This window comes from Dasypus novemcinctus, chromosome 4 (genome assembly GCF_030445035.2).
Source record: "Dasypus novemcinctus isolate mDasNov1 chromosome 4, mDasNov1.1.hap2, whole genome shotgun sequence".
NCBI lineage: Eukaryota > Metazoa > Chordata > Mammalia > Cingulata > Dasypodidae > Dasypus > Dasypus novemcinctus.
Genome location: NC_080676.1, coordinates 87,249,388 through 87,260,610, shown reverse-complemented (window position 1 = coordinate 87,260,610; position 11,223 = coordinate 87,249,388). Strand labels below are relative to the sequence as shown.

The following is an 11,223-nucleotide window of genomic DNA, read 5'->3' as shown; positions in this document are numbered from 1 at the left end:
AAGTTCTTGGGCATGAGGGCTGGCAAGGCCATCCTCTTTTATCGCGTTGCGGAGCATTTGGATGTCTTTGGGAGAGAAGGGGACCCACGCTTGTGGGCTCTGCGGAGTGCGAGCGGGATTGAGGGGGAACATCTGAGCCAGAGGCGGAGTGGGGGAGGTGAGAAAGGCGGTGTCGTACGCTGGTGGAGGAGGATTCCCGATGCTCCCGCTATTGCTGGGGCAGGCGGGAGGTGAAGCGGGCCATGGAGGTGAGGCATGGGCGGTGCCACCGGGCACCGGCCAGGAGGGCGCGGCGGCAACGGTGTTCCTGATTGGCCAAGATGGCGGCACGGTGACGTCACGCCTGACATCACTTCTGGCCTCGGGCCAAGATGGAGGAGTGGCCACGTCATTTCCAGGTACAGGCCAAGATGGCACCGGAGGCTCTGCCGGTTTAGCCGAAAATGGCAATCGGCAGGCATCCGGGACGGGACCGGATGGCGACGAGACAGGAAGAGGTGGGTAAAGGCGGGAAGAGGGTGCCGAGGAAGAAGAAGGAGGAGGTGCGCCATGTTGGCATTGTTTGCAGGACGCGGTGGGGGGGGGAGAAGGCGGGGGGTCACCATGTTGGTTGGGGTCCGGATCGGAGGCTGTGGGGGGATCCAGTTCGAGCGCGGCCTCTAGCTGGGCGGACAGAGAACGAGCATCGTCGTCTCCATCAGGATCGCAGGTGAGAGGGTGGCTAGGCTCACAGGCGAGAGCGGAGGCAGGGGAGGGCACACCTTGGAGACAGGCGCGGATAGCGACGAGGGTCGGGATAAGGCCGGGGGGAAACTGCTTGCGATCGTGCTCCATAGCGGACGTCACCCGCTGAATTAAACGTTCATAGGTCTCTGGGCTCCAGAGAGCACAGGTGACTAGCCAAGGGTTAAAGGGTAGGAGAAGGTCCCAATACCGCTGTAGCTGACGGAGAGAGACCTTCACGTGGTGAGTCTCTAAGAGGGCAGCGAGCAGGCGGACTTGAGGAACCTGACGGGATGAGAGGGAGGCCCCCATCGCGGCAGAGGGCTCAGGAGGGGTGTGAAGGGAGCAACGCTGGAGAGTCCCTACCTTGAGCGGCGGCACGGGAGGACGGCGATGGGTCCCGTGCGAGGTTCAGCAGCGGGCTGGCCAGACGAGGGGCCGTAGCTGGGGTCCCTGTTCGGGCGCCACCTGTTGGCCTCCACTGTGGCACTGCAGGCGGGTCACTGCAGGCGAGTCGCTGCCGGGGATCGGGCCTACGCCACGGCCTGACCGGGGCGGCAGCGGGCGGCTCAAGGCTTGGTGGGGACGCGCGGTTCGATGGAGGAAAAACCACGGAGACGAGGTCTATGCGCAGGTCTGATTTTATTCGGGAAGTACATGGGGTTTTATAGTGTCATGGAGGCGGGGAGGTTGTGGGAGGGGCATGTCCGCGGGGCAGCTGAGGATTGGCTGCAGAGGCAAGGGCGGACCTGCGGTTTATGACGTAAGCCATTGATGGCAGAGAGGGTTGTTTCCGAGGTTGTGCCGGGGCGGATACGGGATGAGGGCAGTTGAAATGAGGCGGGGAGAACAGCGATCGGCTGGGAGGGGGAAGATAACAGTGGCTGGGAGGAGGGGCAGAGGGAGGCAGCAGCACAAACTGCTGCTGAGAAGGGCCATAATACAGGGAGGTTACGAGGAACAGGCGGGCAAAGTATAAGGAAGCGAAAGGCAGGGTGGGAGCAGGGGACACAGTAATATGTTACTTTGCATTGCTGAATAGTATTCTCTTATATGGATAGAACACATTTTCTCTTTCCTTTCACAGGTTGATGGGCATTTGGATTGTTCTAAAGTTTTGTTGTTATGAATAATGCTATAAAGAATATTCATGTGCAAGTCTTTTTGTACATACTTGTTTTCATATCTCTAAGGTATTAGAGATACCCAGGAGCGGAGTCACTGTGTGATTTGGTAAATTTATTCTTAACATTTTAAGAAACTGCCAAACTGTTTTTCTTAGTGGTTAAACCATTTTACATGTACATTTTACATCAACAATGTATTAAGATTCTCATTTCTCCACATCCTCTCTAACATGTATTTGTTATTGTTATTTTTAAAAATTTTAATAATTCTAGTGGGCATGAAATGGTATCTCACTGTGATTTTAATTTTTATTTCCCTATGATGTTGAGCATCTTTTCATATGCTTATAAGTAATTTTATCTTCTTTGTTAAAATGCCCATTAAAATATTTTTGGATTGGATTATTTGCCTTTACATAATATTTCTGAGTTGTGTTTTTTGTATATTCTGGATACAAGTCCTTTAGCAGATATGTGTTTTGCAAATATTTTCTCCCTGTCTGTGGTTTGTCTTTTCATATTATTAATGATGTCTTTTGAAATGCAAAAGTTTTGAATTTTGGTGAGGTACAATTTATAATTTTTTTTTCTTTTATGGGATGTGCTTTTAGTATCATGTCTAAGAAATCTTTGCTTAACCCAACGTCTTGAAGATTTTACCCTATGTTTTCTTCTGAAAGTCTTGATAATTTTAGGTCTTATATTTAACTCTTTGATCCATTTTCAGTTAATTTTTGTGTATGATGTGAAGTAAGGGCTTAAGTTCATGCTTTACATGTGAATATTCAGTATCCTGGTACCATTTACTAAAAAGGCTCTCTTTTTCCCTACTAGTTTACATTTGTTGAAAGTAAATTGTCCATAAATGTAAGGATTTGTTTCTGGACTTCCAATATTGTTCAATTCATCTTATGTCTATCCTCATGCCAGTATCATACTGTCTTGATAATTAGGTTTATTTATTTATTTATTTATTTATTTTCACCTTTCTCCTCCTCCTGCCCTACTGTTTTTACTGTCTGTGTCGTCTTCTCTTCTCATTTTTCTCCTCTAGAATTCCCTGGGATTCGATCCTGAAGACCTCCGATGGGGAGAGAGGTTCCCTGTCAATTGCACCACCCCTTCCCAGTTTCTGCTGCGCTTCACCTTGACTCTCCCCTTGTCTCTCTTTTGATGTGTCATCATCTTGCTGCATGATGCACTTATGCGGGCACTGGCCCACCATGCGGGCACTTGCACGGGCACTGGCTTGCCATGCAGGCATGCTTTCTCTTCTTCTTTTTCATCAGGAGGCCCCAGGGATTGAACCCAGGTCCTCTCTTATGGTAGGTGGAAGCTCTATCAATTGAACCACATCCGCTTCCCTTGAAAATTAGTTTTATAGTAGATTTTGAAACCAGGAAATTGAGGGACGAAACGGGGTCCCTGTTATGGGACGAGCGGGGTCCCTGTTGCGGGACAAGTGGGGTCCCGTTGTGGGATGAGAGGGGTCCCTGGCGTGGGGAAGAAAGCCTCGTACGGCCGCTGAGGCTTCCCTCGGGGGCTCCGAAGGCGTGGAGGGCGCACGACCCAGGAAGGAGTCGCGGAGACAGGCTGATGGCACAAGTCTGGTTTATTGCGGGAGGGGATGCAGATTTATAGGATTGGGGAGTGGTGTGGCGGGTTCTGATTGGCTAGGGCAAATGCTGTTTCCATATAAGGCAATGCTCTGGCATTGGGCTAGTGATTGGCCAGTAGAGTATGTGCTAACTCTTGATAGGCTGACACTGTTACTAAGCTGATAGGTGGTTGTAAGCTGTTGCTGGGCAAACAGTGTACTAAGAGATTAGGTTTAAGGGAGGGGGGAGGGGAAGTGAGAGCTGGGCTAGGCGGGAGATAGGAAGGGGGAGGGCGGTGCCCGCTAGCCGTTAGCAGCAAAGGCCCAGTCAGGCGTGGTCACCTTGTCTAGGCCCAGTGGGCAGAGGCGGTGTCACCTCTTGCCGCACTGTTTGCCACTGAGGCAAGCCGGGTGCCCCTCCTCCCACAGGAAATAAACATTTTTCAACTTCATTTTTCTTTTACAAATTCTTTTGGCTATTCTAGGTCTTTTGAATTTCCTTATGAACATTATTATCTGCTTGTTAGAATTTTGGGGGAAAAAAGCCTGTTGGATTTTTCTTAGAGATTATAATGAATCTATAGATCAATTTGGAAAAAAGTGCCATTTAAAAAATATTGAGTCTTCCAACCCCAAAACATGGATGTTAGAGGTCCTTATTCTTGGAGGATAAAGATGTCCATTATGAGACAATAATCCCTTTAAGCTTTAATGTATTACTTCTACATAGTCATTTGGAGCTCCTCCAGTCAAGAGACAAAGAGACATGTGATGGGGCATCCCAGTAAGGGTAATTGAATCCTGATCATCAGGAGAAGCTAGGGATGTTGTTACACCATGGGGACAGGGAAGAGTACAGTGGTCACTTGGGTGATCTACTGAGGTTTCTTGGAATCTCCTTGTCTAATTTTTTGATGGTAAATAGTAAGTACAGCAGCCATGTCCTGAAAAAATCATGGTGATCAGAGGCTCAGTTACCCCAGGGTCACTCCAACAGGTAAGCCACGTACATCAGCAGAAGTGCTAACAAACAGTGAGGTGAATCTAAAATAGATAGTAGGAAAGGGCAATGAGATACACCTTGGCCTTGACATCAGTGGTGGTGGTGGTGGTTGTAGTCCATCCCATTAGCTTTCCACTTGCAAATTTCCCCAGGAAGAGAAATCAACTAGAGTCTTGGCAAAACTTTCTCTAGAATTTATTATATGAAGACAGTGGAATCAAGAGGCACAGGGGTAGAAAATAGTAGGTGCTGTGGTGTACCAGCCAGATCCCACCTTCAGGCTTGAGGGAGTCATTCCCCAGTTTCTAGAATTGTTGACATCTGACGACTTTCAACTGAGGAGAGCATCCCTGCCTAAGTTGTGGCTCTTCCCTGGAGGTAGCCCACATCTAATGACTAACTGGAACCATAAAGACCCTGCCCACTTCCTATCAAATTATCAAGGTGAGACAACTTGCTTCAGAGCTGCCTGTGGGATTATCTTTGTGTGGACTGCATTGCATTTCAGCTTCTCTCCCTGCCGAATGCTACTTCCTTCTCTCTTGTACAGGTGTTGATCCCTAAGGCATATTCCATTTAATTTACCCATTCTACATGGATCTTCTCAGAGTTTCAACATGAGCCCTAAAAAGTCAAGGCAATTTGAGTTGGGTCATTAAAAATTGAATATTTCAGTAATGGGGAATAATGAGTACAGAGAACTCTGTACTGGTTAGACAACATTCAGAAAATAGTGTTCCATTTAGCGCCTTGTATTTTAAGAGAAACAGGAACAACACAGATCCGTCCAGAGGAAAGCAACTAAGATGGTGGGTGTAATAAAATATTGCTTGAAAGAAGAGATCAAGGAATAAAAATGTTGGAGAACTTAAATCTCACAATGACTGTCATGGGGAAGATGGAATAGAGGTTTCTCTGCTGCTCTAGAGAAATGAATCAAGACCAAGTGGTGGATTTTAAAAAGAGGCTGACTTTCATTTAAGGAGAAAGCTATTCAGACACAAACCATCACATATCTTGGGCAGAAGTGAGTCAGTTCCCTAGCACAGTTGGGTGACCGTGGGTCAGAGATGTTGGAGGGAGGCAGGATCCCTGCAAAGATTGGTGGACTGTGCTAGAGTCCCTTCCAACTCTCAAATCCCATGACTGCAGTGTGTGATAAATGAGAAGCCTTTTAAGTTACTTTAATATAAAATCTTATAGAATATGAAACCAGCTCAAAGCATAAAGCAAGGCTTAACAATATCAAGTTTTCTTAGAGGGAATAACACTCTCCTCCAGTTTTGTCAGTCTAGAGTTGGTACTGCACAAAGGAGGAGAAATAGCACAATATTTTCTCTTAGCTTTCCTCAACCTCAATGAATTTGTTGTTGAATTCCTTTTTAAGGCATAGATAAGCAACTAAAGATTTTCTCCAAACAGCTTTGACTTATTTATTAATAAGCATGTTTACATGTTTTTATGGCTCAGGGGATAATTAATATCCTTCTAAAGTTAATTTTAGTCTGTCTTATCATAGCCTTAGGAATTCAGACTCACCAGTTTACTGATAAGAAACTCAAGCTCCAGAAAGTTTGCAGACCTGACCCAGGCCCCTAAAGGAAAAGTAAGCCAAGGCCGGAATCTGACCTGTCACATTCTGAATAAGCCATTTCCCCATGCCCTTTGAGCTCTGAGTCCCCTTGCCTTCCAGCCACTCCCACCACGTCCAGTCCACTCCTCCCAGGCAGGAAGGGATGGAAGAAAAGGAGAGCATGTCAAGCTCAGACATTATGAGGAACAAAGATGAAAAGTCTTGGGAAATGGATGAGTTCTGCTCTTCATCCTCTGGTTCAGAGAGGAGCAGAGGATCCAAGGTAGGCTTCAGCAAACGTAATCTGCCTGGGTGTTAGATTGTGCTCTGCTTGGGCACTTGGACTGTGCAAGGAGGGAAGGGTGCCCTCTTAGGTGCTACTCATTTGTCTAACAATCAGACTACAAACTCAGTCAAGTCTGGGAATAACAGACTTGAAAAAAGTAAGATTTCATCTGGGAGGCTGAAAAGACTGTGCCTAATAACTTTATGTTAGGGAGAGAAGAAAGATTCTGGGTGATGATAGAAATAGCTGTTTAGGGTAGAAATAATATTAGTAGCAATAATAATATCTTACATTTACTAGGACTTTACAGTTGACAAAGCATTTATATGATCTTACCTGATCTTCAAATGGTTAAGCAAGGGATGCCAGGTTTTCAGGTCCCCATTTTAGTAAAGAGGAAACTGAGGCTTACAGAATTTAAGCCATTTGCTCAAGGACACATGTCTGTGCTAGCACTAGAACTTCAGACCTTAATTTATCTGTCTATTGTTGTTTCCATAAGGGGGTCAAAGCTACCTTGGGTTCCTCCCTCGGGCACATCCATCTTCAGAGGCCTACAGCTTTCCAGTACTCAGCAGACTATACACAAAGGAGGGACTCGGTGCACAATGATAGATTTTGGGTATTTAATTGAGGTTTGGGTTGGTGGAGTGAGCCATCCCAGGTCTGCTCAGAATTGACTGAATTCTGCCTCCACCAGTGTGTGTTACAGAGCTGAGGTGACACTGGCATCACCCTCATTAGTCTCTGTGTTAGGAGGTAGTCATGGAAACTCACTCCCTAAACTGATGAGGAGAGCATTAGGTAGAAAGGAGGAATCAAGTTAATTGCCTGTCACCCCCTCTGCTCTCTGTGTGCTGATTCAAATTAAACTTTTTCTGTTTTCTGATGTCAGTGGATATTTAATGATTAGAGCACAGGCCTGAGAGTCAGGACATCCAAGAAACAGGCAGTTGTGAGTTAATTCCTTATCCTTTCTGCATTTCTCTTTAGTTCTGACCCAAAGAATTCCAGAAAGCAAATCTCTTTGTCTAACCTTCTTTGGTTTCTGACCCAAACTTCCTTCAGTGTCTTAATTTTAACCATCTCTGATTCCACTTCCATTCAACCCTCTTCTAGAGAATACAGCAAAGAATCCAAACCAAATTCTGCATTTGTTGAAATTCAGTGTAGCTCAGAGAGCTGTTATGGAAACCAGCATCAGATGTGCTAGTTGTGCTGCCCACATGGAGGGTAGGGAAGGCAAGAACCAGCGTTCAGGAATAAATAAAGTCTTCTCTAAGATGTGTCACCATTAGCCCAGCTACACCCTCAGCAGAACTGGAGGAGGACCACTAAAATGAACCCCACTCCTTTGCCATCCTATGCCTACACCCTCTTCTCTACAGTCAGACAGAATTACTTGAACTTCTTCAAATGCCTCTTGCTTGTTCTTATCTTTAGGTTGCTAAAGATATTTTTCTGCCTAGACCCCTTATCCTTTTTTATTAGGTCTCAGCCTGACAACACTTGTCCTGGGAAGCTGTCCTTGATCCCCTGAATATGGGACATTCCAAAACCATGTATTTATGACCATAGACAACAAGCAGGTCATAAATACACCTCCCCTATTGGACTTCAAGCTTTCCTGGGGGCAGGGACCATGTTATCTTTGATGGTGCTTCCTGGCACCAGGCTACTGCTTGGCACATAAAATGTGATTAATCAGTATTTACTGAATAAATGATTGACATAATAAATGCGTAAATGAATGGAGCCTTTGGAGGATAATGACCTGGAAGAAGGAAATATTTATTTAAGGTTTGGAATGCTGGTTGTAATCTATTTGGATTTCCATACTATTTGGATTTCCCCCAATTAGCATGGGCAACTATGAGGCTTTGTTGATCTCCACAAGTTTGCACCCAAAAAACTGCTCTGTTTCAACTAAGCCAATGTCTCCCCTTGGGTTTTTGGGTACACTAGCTCTGAAAGTAGTGAGCCCTTTCAGTAGCATTCATGGTAAGAACTGTAGAAGCAGATGAGGTAGAATGAAGGACCTCAAGAAGAAGAGGCTGAAGTAAATGCTTGAGAGTTAGGCTTGGGAATTCTTTAGGACTCCTTTTATAGGTCAGAAGAAAACGCTGGGAAGAAGTTGTCCAGGACTGGGATAACAGACACTGCCTAAGGAGAAGGTACCTCTCAGTTTCATGGCAGAGGTGACAGTGGGACCGTCTCCTTGTATCTGTATGGCGTTTACAGTTTTTAAAGGGCTCTCAGGGAGTGTGGTAAAGTGGAAATAACACTGAACCTGGACTCAACAGATCTGCCTACTTGTCTCTCTTTGGGGCAACTCAGTTTCCTTTATGAGGGAGAGGGTAGAAACAATACTCTCCTCCGACCCTTGAAGTTCTGACCCTTCATGATTCTAAAAGCAGATTGTGGATTTCCCACGCTATTATTTCCTTTTCTTATCATAACCAATTGAGGAACTGAAAAGGCAGGAAAGGGAGATTAATGCCTTAGGCGGGGTTGTTGAGAATATTTAGGGGTGGAGTTAGGTGGGGTAAGATAAGACTTTCCTGGATATTTTTGTTCCAATTTTTTCTGTCCCTCTGCTCCCATAGCTCTCTGTTAGGAGGCAAAGGGATTCATTATATGGCCTGGGCAATCAGACAGATTCGTGTTTGAATTCTAGCTTCCCAGTTTTGCCAATTACTGGCGGTATGAGCTTGGGCAAATTTCTTAACCTCTCCCTGCATCAGTTTCCTCATCTTTAAAATGAAGTTTACCCTTCTAAGGTTATCGTAAGAGTTGAATAACTTGATATAAAGAAAGGATACAAGATATTTGCTATTATTCTTCCTCACAAATATACTGATACTGATGCTGTTTATGTTTCTACCTTTAGAACTCGGATTTTTCCATGGAGTTATATGGATTTTTCACCCCACGGTTCCATCTGTTTTGTTTATTATAGATGGAAAAACCTAGGAGTCACATACTTTTACTTTTGAAGATATTTAATTGTTTCAGTACCCAGATTTGCTTGCACCATAAACATGTTGAACTAGTGGCCCAAGGTACAGGAACTAGTGGGAAGACAGAATTTTCCCACCGAGTTACAATGTAAATATTGTTATAGATAATAACATTTTTAAACGCTGGCATTAAAAGCATTCAGGAGTTACAGGTAACTAAATTACTGGGGTGTATATATATATATATATATTTCCTTATTACATACTTAAGAGTTAAAGGAAAAAAGAGGAACGAGGGCAGCCTTGCAGTCTTTGTAGTCAAGTTCTTGTACACTTTAAAGTTTTAACAGCTTTGCAGCTGTATCTGTCATGCCTAAATAGTAAAGCCATTAAAAGTAAACTTACTGAAGTTCAGGAGGACAACATTTCATGAACTGTACAAAAATTGAAGCTCATTTCTGCTATCAATAAAAATAGCTTCTGTAGGTGAGAAGGTAAATGATGAGAATATTCATGTTCTTCTAAATGCAATTTTGAAAGGCAATTACAAATTGTTTCTATTATACCTTTAGTCTAAGTGTTTGGTGAGTGAAATTTAGAATCTGCACTAGGACCACACAAGTGATGGCTTTGGGCAGCCACCCTGCCCAGCGCTCTCAGTTCTGAGGTCCTTTGGCAGCTAGGTGAGTCCCTAACACCCTTAGGCAAGTAAACGGGCAAACGCAGGAGCTGATGGTGAGTTCCTTGAGGGCAGAGGCTGTCAGGAGTCATTGCTGCATATCCAGAACTTGGGGAAATAACTGGCACTTAGTAGACACTTAATACTTAGTAAGTCTCGGGAGTCGGAAGGTACTGGGTCTTTGTGAAGCAGGAGGTGGAGTTGCCATGGCTAGGAAAACCTTATAGCATTATGGAAAGCATTTCTAAGGCATGTTCTGAACCACAAGATTTGACAGTGATGCTATAGTGGGAATTTCCATTCCTTTATCATTTAATATTCCTAACCTGAATTACTCCGGAAATTGAGACTCTGAAACTGCCTCAAGAGAGTAAGGGAGTAGAATTAAAGGGCCTGCTTAGCTAGCGCTAGATTATAAGGGAAGCAAGGTTTGAAGTGAAGCCCAGGTCCCAATGTGGGACAGTGTCTCCCCCCAGCATGAGAAAATTCCCTCACCAAATGTAGGCAAACACATACTACAGACAGGTAGAAGCATTGGCCTTAGCATTCATAGTTCAGGACACAGTGAAGGAGAAAGCAGCGATCAAGGGGAAATGGGCCCATAAAAGTACAAGGTTAGTCTGACAGTTAATTAGAGGTTCGAAGGAAGAGAGACGGGCTGTTCTGCAAGATGGTTTACTGGCTGAGATTTCAAGGCCCCCTGGCAAGTTGAGAATTATGAAATCTGTTCATGTTTTGTTCACTGTAATGAATCATGCCTCTGATGACAATTCTGTATGTGTAGAGAGTCATGTTTTATCAGCTTCTTTCTGAATTATTGCTTATAATTTACAGGTCCCCCACCACTTGAAGATTGCCAGAATGAAGTCAGATTTTAGCTGGGGAGGTAGAACATTCTGTTTTCAAGGAAGCAGTTGCCATGCAGGGATGTCCTGGCTCCAGGAATCCTCTTCCTACCACATGCCAGTGGACATTCCACAGTCTTTCTGAGCAGGCCCTAGCCAGGGGCCCAATGGCCTGGCAGCCGAGGTGGGCACAGGGAGAGTTCCCTTCTCTCCTCCTTTAGCAGGATAGGATCTTAAGGAAGGCTTTGCGGAACTCGACATTGAAGGTGGTATAGATCACAGGGTTGAGGGCACTGTTCGCATAGCCCAGCCATGTGGTGGCACTGTAAAGCTCTGGGGACACGTGGCATGCTTGGCAGTGGGCATTGAGAACGTGGGTCAAGAAGAAGGGCAACCAGCAGACAATGAAGGTCCCTAGGTTTCAAATGAA

General features: G+C 45.1%; 1 protein-coding gene across 1 annotated transcript in view; it reads right to left on the bottom strand.

The window, feature by feature from the left end:
* Positions 1-9,299: 9,299 nt before the first annotated feature.
* DRD3 (dopamine receptor D3) overlaps positions 9,300-11,223 on the bottom strand; it is a 45,715-nt gene continuing 43,791 nt past the window's right edge. Inside the window, exon 8 of the mRNA XM_058296419.1 lies at positions 9,300-11,207. Within this exon, the coding sequence (XP_058152402.1) occupies positions 11,011-11,207 (197 nt within the window). The 3' untranslated portion in view covers positions 9,300-11,010. The remainder of the gene's footprint in view (positions 11,208-11,223) is intronic.